General features: G+C 42.2%; 2 protein-coding genes across 4 annotated transcripts in view; one reads left to right on the top strand and one right to left on the bottom strand.

The window, feature by feature from the left end:
- The first annotated feature begins 916 nt into the window (after positions 1-916).
- nkx1.2lb (NK1 transcription factor related 2-like,b) lies at positions 917-9,054 on the top strand. The gene is made up of 4 exons (XM_026181111.2): positions 917-1,925; positions 2,036-2,348; positions 3,877-4,099; positions 7,885-9,054. The coding sequence occupies exons 2-4, from the start codon at positions 2,049-2,051 to the stop codon at positions 8,622-8,624; spliced, it is 1,263 nt and encodes a 420-aa protein (XP_026036896.1). The 5' UTR covers positions 917-1,925; positions 2,036-2,048; the 3' UTR covers positions 8,625-9,054.
- Positions 9,055-12,698: 3,644 nt separating this feature from the next.
- uvssa (UV-stimulated scaffold protein A) overlaps positions 12,699-18,963 on the bottom strand; it is a 36,768-nt gene continuing 30,503 nt past the window's right edge. For 2 of the 3 annotated variants that reach the window (XM_026180923.2, XM_026180928.2), the window contains exons 14-15: positions 13,968-14,145; positions 12,699-13,378 (exon numbers count right to left, since the gene is read on the bottom strand). In XM_026180923.2, coding sequence (XP_026036708.1) covers positions 13,285-13,378; positions 13,968-14,145 — 272 coding nt within the window. In that variant the 3' untranslated portion in view covers positions 12,699-13,284. Of the gene's footprint in view, positions 13,379-13,967; positions 14,146-16,465; positions 17,768-18,963 lie in introns of those variants that run through there. The other variant, XM_080309137.1, reaches the window with a different exon arrangement.

Below are 18,963 nucleotides of genomic sequence, written 5' to 3'. Positions count from 1 at the left end.
CTTCTTCCTCTCTGAATATAATGGAGCTGCACTACAAATTGCATTAAAGAGATATTAGGGTCAAAGGCCAGAACGCTAGGCACACAGCTCATTACACTCACTGATGTGTGGAACCGGGGTTGGACTGCTCTTAAAACTCATTCTTTTAAGACTTTAGCGGTTAATATTCTTCTAATTTGACATATATGCACCTGAGGTCACATGCAGTGAGGCTGTTTGGCTGGATTTCAAATGCAGAATAAATAATAATAATAATAATACTGTTCCATATTCACTTGGCTGCATCGCTTCCTCTCTGTAGCACTGTGCAGTGCAGTGGTGCTGCTTTATGCAAATATTTTCCAAGGTAAATAAGCTGCAGTGATGTTTAATATAGTTAATATATTGACCATTTTAAAATAAAGCTATAAAGCCTCAGGGTGGAAGCAGGAAGTAGATCAAATGGGTTCAGCTCTCTGATTGGTTAATCATGTCCCATTGTTTCAGTCATTATTTTACTCAACTTTTAATTTCTTCCTCCCAAGGATCATTGAGCAAGGCAATTACATGGAGCTGACCTTGTGTATTAGGACCGGGGAGGAGGACAGGAAAGATGTCCCGTCACCTCGCTTTCTTCCTTCTTTTTTTAAATATTTTCCACAACAATATTTTTTTTAAAGTGTGGCGTTAGAGCTTCCATCACCATTGCCCTCTCCTCTGTGGCTGAAAATGAGAGTCAACGGAATATTAAGTCCCTAGTATTAGAATAAACACGTCGTGTGTTAAATCAAAATCCAATTCTGTGGTCTATTATTTTCTGGCATAGTAATGACTGCCAAGGATTAGGAATCAATATTTCACTGCAGCGGGGACATTACCGGCTTTATTCAGGCCGTAATTGAGTTTTGAGAGAGGCCCTGCCCTGGAATCTGCATTAAAGATAAGCGCCCCCTTTCATGTGGATGCACGAGTAAAGTGCGAGCGAGGCGGCGTATTACACATTAGCTATAAATTAGAGCACACGGCTGTTAACCTCCGAACGCTAATGTAACTCGCTGGTTAAGGCTAATTCTAGAACTAATAACTGAGCACTGTGACTGTGTTCCAACTATCTGTACACCTGCTACACCTTTACGTCACCTGTTGGCGAACAAAGCAACATTTCACGAAGCGTCGACCTAAACAATTTAGCGTCGTGAGATCCGCGAGGCGACACCGCGCGCTGTGAAGTGGGGACAGCCAGCGCTCTTCCCGCTCTGTCTCTATTTCTCCGCGTGCTCTGATAGCGAATTGGCCCGGGCCACACAGCACCACCCGCGCGCTTGCAGCCTCGAGATAATAGCCTATTAGTGCAAGTGGGATTAATTTGTAGCCAATTACAACCCGTAGAGTTGAATAAGAATGCATAAATAAGGAGGGAGATGGCGACACACAGGCCTACACACACACACGGGGACAAATGTATGGTAGAGGCTCCTCGAGTGGCCTGCTAAAAGCCAAAAACGGAGACAAGAACTGAGAGAGAGAGGGGGGAGAGAGAGGGTTCTTCACTTAACTAATGGGGGAGAGAGAGCAAGCGAGGGGGGAGCAGGCTAGTTTTAACTATTAGAGAGATAGATCAGTCTGTCCCGCCTTCAACTCCTGTCAGGCTTCCAGAGCGCGCAAGGCTGGAGGTCGGAACATCGCGCGCTGTTTATGTGTGCGTGCCAGTACGGGATAACGGCACGGTACGAGACGGACAGACAAAAGATCGCCGGAGACGCTGAGTTGCAGCGGCCGATGTAGAGGATGAAGGCCGGAGAGAACAAGTTTAAAGTTTGACGGAAGCGAGAGTCCAGCTAAAGCTCGTATTCTGCCCAGACTGTCCGGATGCCAATGGAAAACTTTACCTGGGTGAACACACCGCTTGAGACAGAATGCTGACGGGACACATGAACCGGCCTGTGGTGTGAACTTGTTATTTGACATGAGTATCATCCAAGCTCTTTAAAACGACTTGGTGTTGATTTGTTTCTTTAAATTTTCATCTCTAACGGATTGTTATTATATGGGAAAGGGAGAGTAAAGTGATGAACCGGGACAGAGCGGATGGGGTCCAGACCGTGATAAGCCGGGAGAGAGCTGCGGCGGGGCCAGTGACGGACGCCGTGCCACCCGTCATGAGTCGGGACAGAGCGCTACCGGCGCCCAGCGGCGGGGACGGCGTCCAAACTGTGGTGAGCCCGGACAGCGGTGACTTGTTAGACGGAGCCGCCGCAGGAGAGAAGCGGCTCTTCTCCAGCGCGACCGCCGGCGGCAGAGATGCTCAGGCCACGGAGAACCACTCGGAAGCTCCACCGACGAATCCGGTGTTGGCCCCGCCACAGCAGGTAGGCTAATACGGGCACGAGCAAACTTTGTGAAGCGCTACCGGAGCGGTGCGTGACGGTAGCAGCAGACAGTAACGGCAGACTCTCAGGTAGCCTATATAGACCAGCGGACAGGACACAACCGGGACACTGCAGCATAAATAAAGAAGCATCGAGACAGACAGATATTACATTACAGGAAAGAAGGATGGCACGAAAAGTAGCTGGGCGAGCAGAAAAGTAAGAATTCTTAGCACAGGGAGCAGCCGAAGCACCGAAAACGGAAGACGGTTTTTAAAATAAAATTATTTGGTTACTTGGTCCTGTTGTGTAACTGCTATGATTCTTTGTTTTTAAAATGTGGCCCGTGTTGTCAGGTTATGGGTCATATTATGGAGATGAGGCCTTTAATAAAATGCAGCTGGAAAGTGTGATCGGAAAGAGACAAAATAAAAAGTTCTAAATTAAAAGCATTCAAATTCGCTCCCGTAAAGGACACCGACTTTTATTTTGTTATAATTATTATTGCTCTAATTAAAGCTATTAGATTTTTTTCGTTCGTTTCTGAACGAAATTAATTGAATTCAAAATAATTCAAAGTAGGCCTGTTTGTAAAGACGGGCGTTTCTCTATATTTTTTCCATAGACGCGAATTTGTTTATTCTTAAATAAAACGTGATTGTGTTTATTCGCAGCTCTGATTGTGGCATTTTTCCATTAGACTATTCTTATCACCAGTTGTTAATACGCCCCTGGGTCTTTCTCCAGAGGCTCCCTGGGATTATTTAAAGAGAGAATATTAATGTAGGATTATTCATGTCGACATGCTCAAGACTGGCCTCATTAATAAATGGATGATCCTAATCAGGATGTAATGCAGGGAGGGGTGGAAACAGAGTCACTGCACCACCTTTTATCTGTCTTTTACACTTGGCTACCTTTTTGGCTCCACATAAATTATGATATAAAAAGTCTGAACATTTCTACATCACACTGTAAACCTTATGCCCACATGCAGGTTCAAACAATCTGGTAAAGCAGTATTTTACCTTAAGTGTAAGCCTTCCCCTGAACTCACATATTTTCCAACCAATTACGTGTGGAAATGTAAAACTGAAGTTTTAGAAATCTATAGACTGCACTACTTAAAATGGGATTGATTCGTTTTTCTTCTGATAGCCTATTGACCGCTACACAGCCTGCGCAGGAAATGCAGCTGATCTGTGTTCATGTTTGCTTTATGAACACACTTTACCGTCTGTTTTATTGGATGTGATGTGTGCTACCAACACCTAACACTGGGATTTGTCTTTGACTTTAACACTGCTTACTACTAATAGTAATAATAGTAATAATAAAAATAATAATATTTAAAGTGATCATTATTAATATTACAATTAAATATATAGCAGTTAAAATGCGTGGCAAAACGTAATTGTGGGGGGACAAGAAAAAAAAGCAAGTTCAAATAAATTCAGCTATACGGGATAAAAGGCGATGATGTCTTGTTTTTTAACTAAATAAATCATTCCCATTTGTTACTCTCCAGGGCCCCATCGGGCACCGGACAACTTCTTTCTCCGTGCTGGACATCCTGGACCCCAACAAGTTCACGAGCAACCGGCGACACCAGCTGCAACAACAGCACGTGAGCCACCGCGGCGAGCTCGAGCAGAGCGTGTACGGAGCGGAGAACCGGAGAGGAGGAGCCGGGGAGCGCGAGCCCAGCCTCGAGGCCAGCAAGGGCTACGGTGCAGACGAATACCAGAGCAGTAAGTCTCCGTGGACTTCAAACCAAGTCCATTATCGAATCATTTATTTTTAATTTCCTTTAATTTCCCGCCATTGCGTCAGTAACGTCTTTTCCTTCGGGCAGCTGAATTCAGTCGAACTGCTCCTGTTACGGTTCAAAGTCCCGTTTCCTTAGAAACCACTCTGAATGATTCTGCAACATCCTTTAACGTTTTCAGAAATTTGACCTGTTTTTTTATATGATTAAAATAGGTGTGCGCGCGAGCGTGTGTGCTCGCGCGTTTGTAGTTAGTAATTAGGTTGTTTATTTTCTGTGTCATTCAAATCATATTTATTCTTACCGGTGAATTAACTGATTTATTCATGTATAGTTAAACATGAGTGAAACCTAACCAATGTAACCGTTTTACCCCAAATCGAATATAGAGCTTTTCCATTTCTACTTGAATATAGCCCGTTTACGCTATTTATCAATAATACATGTGTTGTGAACACCGCTAGGCTTTTCCGACGGAAGAAGAAGGCCTTTCTAATTGTGATCATATTTTAAGGGCACTGCATTGTTGTGTGTGGTTTCACTGTGACCTAAGGATTCTGGTTTTAATTACCCACCAGTTGTTGTTGGGCTTTTGCTTCGTCCGTAAATATTTTCTCACTAAACCCTGATGTCACACAGAAATCTGTGTTCCAGGCCACTTATTCGGTGAAATCTTGTGATGATGTAAGAGATGAGAAAACTACCGAGTACGGACCATTAAAACATGGAAGAATGGGGAGAACGAGCTCTCTGGTTTTAAGTTTAAAACAGCATCTGTTTTTATCTAGAATTAAAAGGAGCAAAAAAGTTAATTGGCTGCAGTTCCTGTGTGTGATCGGTATTATTGGACAGGTGTGCACTAAGTTCATGGACCCCACGTAAACGCAGTAGCTCCAATCAGCTCCGTCTCCTCGATTTCATATTATTATAATATTGGACGTTTTCCTCCTTTTGTCCTCTTTTCTTTGTTTTTTCCGTCACATTTTTATTTTCCTTATTTATTTATTTATTTTTAAATCTCTCATTTGTTTTAATTTAATTTTCCGTACATTTTACAGATTTCAAATCAACAAAATTCTGACTTTATTTTTCAGAAGCAGACACAGGCATATACCCTACATCATAAATAATTATAACTTCGTGATATAGTCGAGCTGGGTTAAAAACAAAAGCTCAAAACAAAAGAAAAAGAAAGAAAACAGTAAAAACATCACAGGAACGCATGCACTGCTGTTGTAGTTTGTATACTATTATTCTGTTTTATTATACTGACTGCCAAAAAGTATCCCAGCACAGTGAAACTAGCGAAATACATATCACGTACAGACTATAATAAATATAGTTGTAACATAAGGCTTTATTTTTAACGACTGTAAAATCAGGCCTTTTTAAAAATAAAAATTTAAATTAGAATCAGTATATGATTAAATGGCTGGCGTGTTTTTGCAAAAACAAACCAAATTATTATTAATTTCTGTTTGTTATAAAATGGACAAGAAACCATCTCACCAAGCATCATGGTTCCTTTATTCTTAATTATTTTTATTAATATAATAATAATATTATTATTATTATTACATATGAGAAAAATGAAAAAGTGGACATTTTATGAGTAAATTACATGTAAAACATAATCTTATTGAGCTATCTTTTCTGCACACCTGTAAACCTGCTTGTTTTTTTAAATTTCTCTCAGGTTCTTCTGTCTACATCATCACAGCTAAACTAACCCTTCTGTGTTAGCTTTCATACATATTTTGTCTCTGATTTAATCTGTAAAACTACACAGTCTTACTCCAGATGATCTAACACATGCTCAGTCATTTTTCAGTGGAAATCATGCAGGTGGATTTGTCACTGGTTAATAAATGCTTTTATTTTCTCACTTTTTTTGGGGGGGGGGGGGGGGGGGCGGTTATAACAATATAATGTCTTACATTATACATTTTTAAAAATATATAATTTAGTATTATTCAAGGTGCAGTTTACTTTTTCTTGCCATTTAAAACTGTTGATGTTGTCGAGATTAAGGACAAAAGGAACAGCATAATTGGGACATAAATATTCAAACCAATAACGTGAAAAAAGCACACACAGTATCTCTCTAACATTAGCAATAAGAGCATTTGCAGGGATGTAAGCACATGTGTGCTGTACATGTTGAGGTGGACTGTGCTCGGTGTTTTCATGACATGTACGTGCACAATGCACAAACTGTATGAAAGCTTAGCGTGAACGTCCAGATCGTTTTTGTCCCTAACGTATAATTGCAGAAAGAGTTACAGTTTCATTAAAGACTAAAGCACCATGTGCTCCTCTGAAGGGCTGACGTAAAAGCAGTCGATTTGCAGCTAAAATATTTAATTGGACATTTAAGAGGTCCAACAATGTCTATTAATGTTTTTCTGCTGATCTGTGGTACCTTAAAATCCACCATATTCCAATGCTCCATTGTTATTTTAGCACACTATTAGTATTCAAACACAATTTCTTTTGCCTGATAATCATCTAGTATATTTTACAGTGCACAGTAATGTACGGTGATCAGTTTATGGTCATTTCATACCTTTTCGTTTCGTCTGAAGATACTGTTTTCAGAACCTTCTTGATCTAATTGCCTTCTTATTTCTGTTGATTTTATCGTTTTATTCCCAAATATTGCCCTCACTCATTTAGCCACAAATGAAGTAAGACACCACAGACTTATGATGCAGTAATCGTGTGATGAGTAAACTCCAGAAAGTGGAGCACATAGCAAAAAATGATGATGGATACCGGATGACACAGTGATTAATACTAATGGAGAGTTGGCAGCTCAGTATCAGCAGCTCATTCTTGCCCTCTGGCTCTTTAGCACTTTACTCAGGTTAGGCTCATGGCTGCTCTGTCTTTGGAAACTTGACGTGTTTATTCATTCAAGATATTTTTAAATTCAACTGCAAGTTTCTGAAGGAAGCGTACAGTGGCCATAATTGGGACCGCAGTTCAACACTCACTGATTATGCTGGGAAGAGACTGTTTTTCCATATAGCAGATAATTAAGATAATTACAATCCTCAGCTACATTTTTAGATTAATTGGCCTACCGTGGCAACGGTAATTATGAGGAGATAGGGGTAAATAGATGGGCCAGTAAACTTAGTACTTAGAAGACCACTGTTTGCTTTATGGCCAGCATTGCTTCTTCTAGCTCTAACCATTTCATAATCCATACCACCAATTTATTACTGCAACCAAGAAGCTGAACCTTAAAGTATTTATTTGAAGCCAAACCTTCTTTGCAGTGAAGAAATAAAAATGTTTCTGATTGTAACTGATGAAATAAGACTTCAGTTTGATATTACAGAAAAGATCAATTAAAAAGCTCTAGTCATTTTATGAAGTCTCCATATTGTGAGCTAACTTGTTCATATGCATATTTGTCAGATGCTAATAATTTGAATTACACAATATTTTGGTATCTTTGTTTCTGTAGCTGTGACATTTGGTACCAAATCTAGTTTAACTGGCTTAACTTGCTAGTGCAGGACCTTGGTTAAACCATGGGTTTTATTTAGCCTGCCTAAATATCTTAAGGTATTGGTAGTGATCCAGGTAGTGAACTACTTACGTAAGCCTAAACATGAGCTTGGTATGCCTTAATCTGAATAAACCACTTCATTAAGCTACTGTGGGCTGTAGAGACAAACCACCTGTACAACCATATAGGATGGAGAATCTGTTGGATGTTACATGTGGCTGAACTCTTTGTTGTGTGCGTTCTTCTAGAGGAGGGCTTTATATACAGAAGTCCGGATGAGGAAGACTTCCACAGATCTGGGACCCCGGACTCAGAGGCTGCAGACGGGCCCTACAGCAGTGAGGAGAGCAGCTCGGCTCTTCCCAGTAATGGAGACAGAGAACTAGGCCAGCACAGCCACCAGGATCCCAGCAGAGACACAAAGACCCCTAACGGAGGCCCCACAAGCCAGATCACCAGTCCCCAAACCAATGGGGGCCAAGGGGCCAAGCCCAAGAGGAAACGCTCTGGCTCAGACTCCAAGTCGGGGAAGCCCCGCAGAGCCCGGACTGCCTTCACCTACGAGCAACTGGTGGCGCTGGAGAACAAGTTCAAGTCCACACGCTACCTGTCAGTGTGTGAGCGCCTCAACCTGGCCCTGTCCCTCTCCCTCACTGAGACCCAAGTTAAGATCTGGTTCCAGAACCGGCGAACCAAATGGAAGAAGCAGAACCCTGGAGCCGACACCTCGGCCCCCACGGGAGGAGCAGGAGGCACGGGAGGCACAGGGGGAGGAGCGGGAGGAGGCTTGGGAAGCCTCAGCCCTCTGAGCCAATCCCCTCCAGTCAGTGGGCATCTGGCCATGCACACAGGCTATGCCGGCCACCATCACCCCCCTGCTGGGAGCCTTGTCCAGCTGCCTTTCCTCACCGCCAGCCACGTCCTGTCTCCCTTCATGCTGGGGACACAGAGTTATGCTGCACCTGCGTTCTACAGCACACACCTGTAGATACACACAAACACACACAGAAGCCCTGACTGAAATGTCCCAGTATGAACTGCAGCACAGCGTTCAGCTCCTCCCCCTTTTTTACTACCGTTTAAAGGCTTTAATTTTATTTTGATAGAATGTTAATATCTTGCAGAACTGTACATAAATCTATGTTCTAGCTCTGAATGCTGTTTTAAACACTGTAATAGACAAATAGTTGATCTCATTGTTTTCTTTTCTAAAGTCTGTAAAAATATTGAATGTTTATTTAAGACTTGAGAATGGCTTGATCTATTGTCAGTACCATGTAACTCCAGCTGTGATCGTTTTCATTTCTTTTATTTATTGAGGTGGTTAACAGTTTCCATAAAATCCTTGGATGTACTGAGTCCTCAGCTCAACATGGTATTGTCCTTTGATATTAAAATGATGACAATTAAACAGAAAAGTATCCCAGTAATGTTTTTTTTTAATAACAGTGAGCTGAAGCGTTGGGTGCTGCAGTGCCTCAGAGGTAAGTAACTTCCATGCAGGGTTTGGGTGTGAAGCTAATCCTGGGCCTGTTGGTTGGTTTGGATATCTGTGAGGTTTCCTGTTTGTCAAAAACAAACCAATAAAAAAATCCAAATGGGAACTGGAAAATATTTATGCGAGGAAGGGGTTTGCAAACAATACAAATCTCAAAAACGATAAAGATAATTACAGTGAAATGACTTTTCTGTCATAGAAATATGAGACGTGACGAATATAACGTCGATTACAATCTTTCGTTAATGTTTTGACAGACAGCACAATAGGCCAATGACAATAAGAATAGCACTGAGCCGAGCCAATCATGTGCCTGGAAAACAGACTGAGCCGCGTGATACGGATAAGTTGAAGTAGTGCGCACGGACCGCAGCGGGAGCCGCACAGCACGTGCAAAGTCCACTAAGAGTGCGCGAGATTTTCTTTTAATAAAAGGAAATTTGAAAATTGAACATTTTAACGAAAACTGGAGCGACAGTGTCACAATGTCACCATTTTTGTTTGTCTCAAAAGACCAGAAAACTGTTGAAAAGAAGCGAGAGTGCAGTGAGAGTTTGCAGTTTTTGCTTCTTTGTCGGACTTTAAATACTGTGCTTGAAGCATGTGCCCAAAGAGCCAGTAACAGGAGCATCTGGAGCAAATCCCTGCTGAACAGAGTGTCGAGCGGCCTTTCTTTAAACATTTCATTATTCCAGATGATTTAGTTTCAGTTCAGCTGAGTGTATGTCCGTTTGTTTATGTTCTCCTTTATTTACATTTGAGCGCCTTTAATTTATAACAATATTTTTTTTTGAAATTTTATCTTGTAATGATGTCTACAATATTTATCCGGAAGTGACAAAAATGTTTTATTTGTCTGTTTTTGTAATACTTGAAGCTTTTGATTGGTCAGGATTAAATAGAGCTGTATCATGTTCCACAGGACATTTATGGTCTGACACAAAATGAAAAACATTTAATCAAAATGAATCTTTTATCTTCAGTTAAAAAAATAACAATAAAAAATAAATAAATCCAACTTATTTTAGCTCACGAGCCTCAGGAGTGAAAGTCTTCACAGGACTCTGCAGTGTTGGCAAATCGAAGAACATATTTAAGAGGAAACGGCATCAAATCTAGTTGGTTTATCAGTCATCGTTAAGTGTAAGCATCTCTCTGAGTGGGATTCTTTTGTTTCGTGTTATTATCAGAGAAAAGCGCCAGTGTTAGTCTCTGTTGCTTAAAAGGGGAAAGTGCTGTGACAACCAGCCTGCTTTCAAAGTGTTTGTGCTGCTGTTAAATATGAAGAACATGATTCACACACTGCGTATAAAACACGGATCTATAGCCACCCTTACTGTAGGCATGTGTACATTTTTTTTCCTCAAATGGCTATTTGCAAAATAGTTTTAGGCATTTCTGCATTGGATGTATTTTTCAGCCCTCCGATCAAAATAGGAACAACAGATGAAGTAGAGTCTGCAGCATGATGTCAAGACATCGACAGGACGCTGACAGTCAACACAGAAGGAGGTCAAATGCTCCAGAAAGACACGCCTCCCGGATATTAATGATAGAAAGCTTCTTAAAAAAAAGCAGCGGCCACCCTTCAGTAGTAGCATTTTTTCATTTAACAAAAAGTGATATAGAGTAGTATTTTTTTAGTTTCACATGAACTTTGCATATTCATGCAGCGTCTGTCAGCTAGCATGCCTCCATCACTTTCTGCAGTCACTCCACTGCAAGAGGCCACACGTGTTTCAAAGGTGCGTTGATATAATCCCTGAATAATTTGTGCAGCGTGTCCGGGTGCAGTGCATATCACTTTGACTCCCACAACATCCCATCCTGAACTTAAATTGCTTCATATAGAATACCAAGTTAGAAGACGGTACTCTGTGCACTCATCCAGTAGCTTAACAATCTACAGCCAATCACATGAAACTGCTTAGAGCAACTGAAGTTCTAGTTTGGTTAATAGTTTAACTTGAAAAAGCTGTGTTGAGGTTTGGGTTCAGATCTCAGCACAGCTTAAACAAAAGTGTTGATACACATTTGGCAGCACAATTAATGCTTGAAGCTATATTATCACAGTTTTTCCCCACAAACTGGTATAAATGAAACAAGCCCAAAACAGATAAATTAGTGTGTGTGGGCGTCGTGTGGGAGTGACTGACTTTTAGAGCTACAGCTCCTTGTTTCAGCACACCTGTCAATCACGGCAGCCACACCCCTGATTTAAGCTTTCCAACTGTCACGAAGGAGGAACCCGCTGTTATGCAGCAGGCTGTAAACATGTTCCGTAGTTTTTGCTGTAAACTGGACGTTTTAACATGACGGTCATTGAGGACTCACAAATTTTTTTTAACCAGGATCAAGTGGCCACTAGAGGAGCTGCAGGTTTTAGCATTTCTTATTAATAATGGTAATAATAATAATAATAATAATAATAATAATAATAATAACCAGCAATAAAATGATAGCTGATGTTTGGACAGGTGTGGATCCCAGAATCATTAGATTTGTTATGTCATCATTGCAAAAGTACCGACTGAATAACACGTTCCATGTGCCTGTTAGACAGCACAAAGGAACAACCATGTTCTGCATAGACAAAATTGCCGTCTTTATGGATAATATAGAAGTCCAAGGGATTTAATGATGCTGAAACAGTCCGGAGTGAGGTGGTAGGACAGGCTAAGGAAGTCTGTGTGAGTGTTTCAGGAACGGCATGTCTGCTGGGGAGGAGTGCTGGTGGATCCTCGTGGCATCAGATCAAGGCAGCAGCAAGCAGTGAAGCCTGGAGAGGCAGAGCAAATCATGGATGAGATGAGGCTTTAAGGTGTCCCATGGGAGGCCAGGACCAACCCTACAAAATCCACAATCAGAAGTCAGCGGAGTACAAGTTCCAACCATTCATCCATCCTCTCCTGCTTATCCAGTACAGGTTTAATGGGGGCTGCAGCCTATCCCAGCTGTCATCGGGCCAGAGGCAAACACAGAACACTCACACTCACAGCCTATTAAACTGACCCCATGTAAGTCTTTGGACTGTGGGAGGAAGCCAGAGAGAACCCATGCAGACATGGGGTTCTCCACACAGACACGCTGACGATGTGACCCCAGAACCTTCTGTGACACAACAGTGCCAACAACGCCACGTTGCCCCTACCAGGCATCATTAGTTGTGCTATGAGAAATGTAGGATCTTGTGTTACTGAAGCTAAATTATTTAGTTTCAACCATTTGTGAAAAAACATTCTCTGTAAGACGTGTAATTTGATGGAAATGCATAACTGAGCTGTGAGCTCTTCATTAAGTGCAGAGAATCACAGATCACAGAGAAAAGATGCAAATCATTTTTCTTAAGCTGCAGGATGTCTGCTGTTCTCGTGATGTCACTGCAATGTAAACCAAATATCACCTGTCTTTTCAATATAGTGTTGCAAATATATATTTATTTACTCCCCTTAGTTGCCACTTATTCCTAAAATAGCTTCACAGGAGAACTTTCCCACAGTCAGTGTTGTTGTGTTCAATGAATCTCGTTTGAAAGGACAGAAAAAAGGCAAAAATGTAACAAGATGCAGGTTTACAATTTTATTCTCACTAAAACACATTTGAAACCTGTCAGTCGCACAAAACACCGACGTAATAAGAAAGCGTAAAAGTCAGCTGATCACTAGCTTTAGCTTCAGCTGCCACAGAAGTGATATCATATGAAACAACTTTCATGTCCTGTATCGAGCATCAGCTTTGAGGTAGAACACACAGAATCCTTTATCATCATATTTCCTTTATCATCATATTTCCCAGCAATTATTGAAACACTTCTTCTTTCATTACAAAGAAACAACAACTCTGGACCCTTAACATTTCACCTTTATTGTACAAAACTGTGGATCATGTTTGGCGATTCAGTCTTCCAGCTTCCGCCTCCTTCACTGTTCCTACAGAGTCCGCCTCATAAGCTCAACTACAAATACAAAAAGTTCCAATTTGAAATGTGACAATGCATTCTTTAGCTCCTTGTTTCCCTGAATCTCTACAAGAGGTGGAGACATAAAAGAGACATATAAATAACAAACGATAAACGCAGGAGCGGTCGGGGGCTGAAAGGTTACTGAGAGCAACGCTCCACCCGTCTGACTTCAGTTAAAGGCACACGAGCTTAGTTGAGAGCATAGTTGAACTGGTTGGAGAACTTGTCGTGTTTCCTCTTGTCGGCCTTATTCATCACCTGAGCCACTCGTCTCAGGGAACTCCTGAAGGGAGGGAGAACAGAGCAGGGAGGAAATGAGAAGGATTGATGGGAAAAATCCAAAGAAACAACAACTTTAAGCCCAGGAGCTAAAACCCATTCTGCTCATCTCTAGCTCCATATTTCTACTCTTAGACTGTGATACTTGCCTCCACAGTTTAAAAAATAATGAATCATTGGTTATTTTATGGACTTGGTCTAGGCCTTGGACTAAGAGCACTTTGAGAATCAACTCGATGGTGCAAAAATAGAATTTCATTTCCATCACAGTGTCATCTGTGGATTTGTTTTGTAGATTTGGTGAAAGAAAACAAATGATGTGTTTCTTGTGATATGATGCTAGTAAGTCAAGTGCCTAAAATACACTGATTAATTGGGTCTTAGCTAGCCTACCCATAGATGACAGTTTAGCAGTGAGGTGCCTTTTTGAGGCCTGTGTTCAGTGGCTTAACTTTATTTAACTCGATGTACGCCACACTGTTTTGTCTATGACAAAGTTTCCATCTTTTAGTTAGTTGGTTGTTTCCAGTTTCACCAAGCACTTAGCTCCTACACTCAGAGAATCATCTAGAAGCTGAAGTTAGCATCCGTACTTGTTAAAGACTTTCTTCTCTAGTCTGCAGCGGGACGTGTTGCTGCTCTGCTTCAGGTCGCTGAGGTGGGGGTATTTCTTCTTCTTTCCTTTCCCTTTTTTACCGCCCAGCCGCTCAGAACCCAGGTCCTCTCCTGTTGCTGCCTCAATGTCTCGCATCAACTCTGCATCTCGCCAATCTGCAACAGAGAGACCAATGTTACTCTGCTCCTGGAGGACGTTTAGGATTCTCCCGCTCTTCATCGCACCTCATTCAGAGAGATGAAGAGGCGTGGCACTTTTGTCTATATAATCCAGCAGTGCGGTGCAAAGATCTGCCAGGTGGAACAGAGAGAGCTGCCGCAACAGTGGGACAAGATCAGAGGTCCTGAGAAAACTATGAAAACTTTTTTCATTTCAGCTGAGATTTGTTCTGTGCAGCAACACCTGTGGCTTTGACAGCAGTGGGCGTCCTGTAGCAGCACGGCCACGGGATTAAAAGAAATACCCGTTCACCATCGGACCACTTCACGTCAGCCTGGACTGACGTCCTGCCCCAGGATCCCTGCCAGGATTTACAAACAGGACTTTATGTTGTTTAATCCAATATGGCCATTAGGAAAATGTTCTCTGAGATCATAGACCAAGGCAGCTGAGGGGAATTTTCTCAGACTTCTACACACTATTAATGATTTAAAAGAATCCAGGTTTCACTTATTGTCCAGCTTTTCTATACAGCCTATGGACTAAGGTTAAGACTGGGACTGAAGCCTCAAACTGGACTAAAACAAACAAACATTTAAAAATGAGGATATTAAACTTCTCTCTGCACGCGTACTTTGTGTGTTTCAGCCACAAAGGCATGGTGCGTGTGAGGTTACTCCCTGTATGAGCTGCTATGAAAGCCTAAAACTTGAACAAAAACCAATTTGACTGAGAAGTGTAATGAAGTAATTAGAAGTGATAATGTAAATGAGCTCACAGCGGCGGGCCTTACAGAGCACGGGTCGTAAACCGTGTGTCCTGCGGCTCATTCGGATGCAATTTTGGTGTTAATGAAAACTGTAACGTCATAATTCTGGCTGATAAAGTAAAAGCAGCAGTAATGCAGAGCAATGACGATCTAAACGAAGAGACGTTTCTAGTTAATGATGTACTGCGAAGGAATTCCAGATAAACCTGCGGTAATGCAAAGTAATTACACCGTGATTGTGATGGGCCTGAAGCCACACACTCCGTCAAAACACTGACCCCAGCTCAGAGCGAGCGTGTATGCAGGGTTATTAATCAGCTGCTCTGACCCGGGTCTGACTGGACCTTCAACTATCCCTCATCACACTCTCACACACGCTGGAGCAGTAATTGAAAAGCAGCTGGTGTATTTAGGGGACTCATTACTGCTATAAGAGGAGCAGCTGCATTTACATTCATGCGTGTTCAGAGTGTGTGTCACTTTGTTGTTGAAAGTTTCAGAGAAAATAAAAAGAGAAGAGATGAAAGAAGAATCGAAAGAAAAGCACGAGAGGAGAAAAAAGACAGGCAAGCGCGAATAACAGTGGGAATTTAATCAGTGTTGCAGCAGGGCTCTTTTCTCCGTCAACACCTCTTAGTCTGTCCAGCTGGGGTCTCTGTGTGTGTGTGTGTGTGTGTGTGTGTGTGTGTGTGTGTGTGTGTGTGTGGGTCTGAGTCAGACGCATAACGCAACATACAATTCTTATTATAAGACAAGAGCAGAGCTAAAAAAAAAAAGAGTAACACAGTCATGAGAAAAAGGACATTTGCACAGACCTCTGTGTCTCTGTGCAGGTAAAAATCAAAGCACACCCCATTGGTCAGTAAATTGTAGAACCACCTTCAGCAGCATTACCTTGAAATGTCTGTCTTCTGTGTGACTTTACCTGCCTCTGTTCTGAGCTCTGCGCCAACAGAACTTGTGCCCCGCCCACAGTTCTCTATGTTATCCAGGTGATGTTGTAAGAGAGAAGCCTGCACCTTGAATGTGAGAAACTAAAAAACATTTGGGGTCAAGGAAGGAAGCTGGGAGAGGTGCAGCTTCCCACACCGTTTCCATGGCAACGATGACTGTTGTTTTGTTTGTCCCATGAATGCTGGAAGATCTGGATTTTGGCAGATGTATTCTACTTTTTCTTGTGTCCCTTTTTATTCATTCGTTTATTTTTAAAGGGTCACCACTCCTGAGTGCGCCTCTGCAGGCTCCCGCCTTACACCTCAGACATTATTTAACTTTCTAGTTGGGGTGGCTGTAGCTCAGGCGGTACAGCAGGCCATCTACTGATCGGAAGGTTAGTGGTTCGATTCCTGGCTCCTCCAGTTTATCCTTAGGCAATATACTAACCCCAAGTTGCGCTTCGATGGATGAATGTTCGTGAGGAAGCACTGAAAACGTAGAAGAAAAGTGACTGAGTGAATGTGTTGTATAGAGTGCTTTGAGTACTCTGGGAGAGAAGAAAAGCACAATATATATATATATATATATATATATATATATATATATAGTCAGACTTCCTCCTTATTTCTTGCCTAGAGGTGCAGGCTCCTCTAAAGACACATCGCCACCTCCGCTTCACCTGGAGAGAAACATGTTTCCTTAGATTGAAAAACGGGGGCAGGGCAGTATGCAGATCGTAGTAGAGATCGCACAAGGCTGTTGTTTCCGAACGAGTCCGACTTGCTAATAAGAACAAAATAGGCTGGCACGCACTTTTCATAAACGTTGCGTGGGAACCAACTTTCTGCGCAGAATAAGAATGATTCCATACAAACATTAGTGAATGAAGCTCGTCTTGTGCGGCTGTCTTCTGGTGACCCTTCCAAACCCTGGCTGTTAGTTCCTCTACTGTCATAAACTCGAACATCTGACATTCTGAGTCGTGCAGAGACTAAGATGTAACTGGCTTTTGTTGTTTTGTTTCTCTGAGCATGGGAGCAGCATATTCACCCATGGCAGGGCGAATATGCTGGGATGTGTCCTCCTGGAAAGATGGCGACTGTCTTGACTGTTTGCACTTGTGAATAATCTTAATAAACTTCATATCATCTGGTAATGACTTCGTAACCTCTCTAATACTGATGGGCAGCAACAGCTGCTGATGTCTTTCGCCCTGGATGCTCCACTAATTCTGCTTTTTTCCACATGCTGATGAACAGTTAATCAAGTGCACTTGATTAAGAGCATCGGGTTGCTACTAAACTCCTATGGAAGCAGTAAAGTAGTACTTACTTCAAAGGGCTGCACAGAGTCCTATGAAAACATTTGTGGCTAGATAGTAGCAGTAAATTTCACTAACAGTTGTAAATAGAACTGAGTCACCATAGCAACAGATGCCTGCAGTATTCACCAGAAGACTGAAAAATAATCTTCACTATGATTTACAGGCTGTAGCTTATAGGAATCTGTGTTCAGTTTAGCTTTTAATCCGGAAACTTGACAGCAAATGGATTCAATTAAAACACGAATATTTATAATCTTTGATTTCCTCCATTTCCTAATTGCCTTTTGTGTTGTGGGTGTGTCTGTCTATAGTTTTCAATTTCTAGTTCACACCCTAAATAATAATATGGATAATAAATTGCTTCTACTTTCTGATAAGTTAGACATCGTTTCTTTAGGCCGGCTGTGTGCTTCCTCACCACCTGCTGCTTCTCATCTGTCAGTCACCGGCTTCATCAAACTCCATTAAGAAATCCTTCGCTGCCCTACTGACTTCAGTATAAGGAAGCCGACCAGGAAGACTGACGCTAATCTCGACCGGGTTCACATCAGCCAGCTCACCCTGTTGTACTTTGTTGACTTGTGGTCATCTGGAAGCAATTAAGCAGGAAGGTTCAGCTATTGCTTTGTGGACACTGCAGGATTAATATAGCTGTAAAACAAAGGCACTGCTGCTACATGACTGACAGTAACTCAAAGAAGACTTCCATGATGACAGTGCTCTTGGACGGCAAATGACACTAACAGCTAAAGTACTTCTTATCCTCTAAAAGCATTCAGAGAGGATCCAGACTGCTGACAGATTGTACTGATGGAATTTTATGGTTACATCAAGTGAAGCTTTTGATTTTTATTCTCTGGCTGACAGAACTTTTTGGTAACACAACTGTACTGTTACAAATACACTTACAGTCAGAGTCTGATATTAGCTTCCTTGGAGCGGTCTACAGGGGTGGTTACTACGGGCAACCCTTGGCATGGATATAAGGCAATAATTCAGCAAAAACAATTATGTTTGAGCGTAGCTGCTACTGTAGGAAGTGTGTGTGTTACTGGCCGTTTAGGCTCACTGTATGCGCCTGTGGATGTTTGAAGAGGTAAAAGCAGCTGAGGCCAACAGTTCATCAAGTTATTCAGGCCAGCGCCCCCCTACTGTGAAGCTGATGTGTGTGTATGTGCGTCTAAGACTCTTGGATCGATACTGTAGTTGGTAACAAAAGATGCTATTTCACAACTCACTGGACTGCAAGCTACAGCTACACACACACACACACACACACACACACACAGAGCAGCTGGTTAAGACACTGCAGGCAGCTGCTGGACATCCTGCAGACTGGAGACGCAGCCACATGACCTGAGCCGTCCCTCACATACACTCATTTCTAATTCTGTCGCTCTTGGTTACTCTCAAAGAAAAGCTGAGCATTTTTAACTCTTCCACCTCCAACTCCAGGTCCTGTCTTTGTGGCAGTGCCACAGCCTGCATACATCATAGAGCTCTCACTGCCACCTCGGTCACACATCACCCTTGACACCTGCCTCCGTCTCATTCGTGCATGTTTCTCATTTCTACAGACTTTCCATCCTCTCTACTCTAGAACATGCCTCCCCCTCAAGGCCTGACTCCCTACACTCACTTCGAGCATCTCCATAGCCTCTGTCACCCTGTCCACAACCACAGGCTCAGAGGTCAGCCCTGATGTAATCCCAGATCCACCCAGAACGCTCGCATATTTCTCTGCCACTCCTGACTTCCTCCTCCTTCCTCTAGAGTCACAAAGAC

This window comes from Astatotilapia calliptera, chromosome 2, assembly GCF_964374335.1.
Source record: "Astatotilapia calliptera chromosome 2, fAstCal68.1, whole genome shotgun sequence".
Taxonomy (NCBI): domain Eukaryota; kingdom Metazoa; phylum Chordata; class Actinopteri; order Cichliformes; family Cichlidae; genus Astatotilapia; species Astatotilapia calliptera.
The sequence above is the reverse complement of the archived record's forward strand: the minus strand, read 5'-3'. Positions and strand labels throughout refer to the sequence as shown.

Bases quoted from the DNA above. Each gene is read 5' to 3' on its own strand.
- nkx1.2lb (XM_026181111.2), top strand. From the start codon at position 2,049: ATGAACCGGGACAGAGCGGATGGGGTCCAGACCGTGATAAGCCGGGAG. The intron at 2,349-3,876 runs GTAGGCTAATAC...GTTACTCTCCAG, and splicing joins TGTTGGCCCCGCCACAGCAG to GGCCCCATCGGGCACCGGAC. The intron at 4,100-7,884 runs GTAAGTCTCCGT...GCGTTCTTCTAG, and splicing joins TGCAGACGAATACCAGAGCA to AGGAGGGCTTTATATACAGA.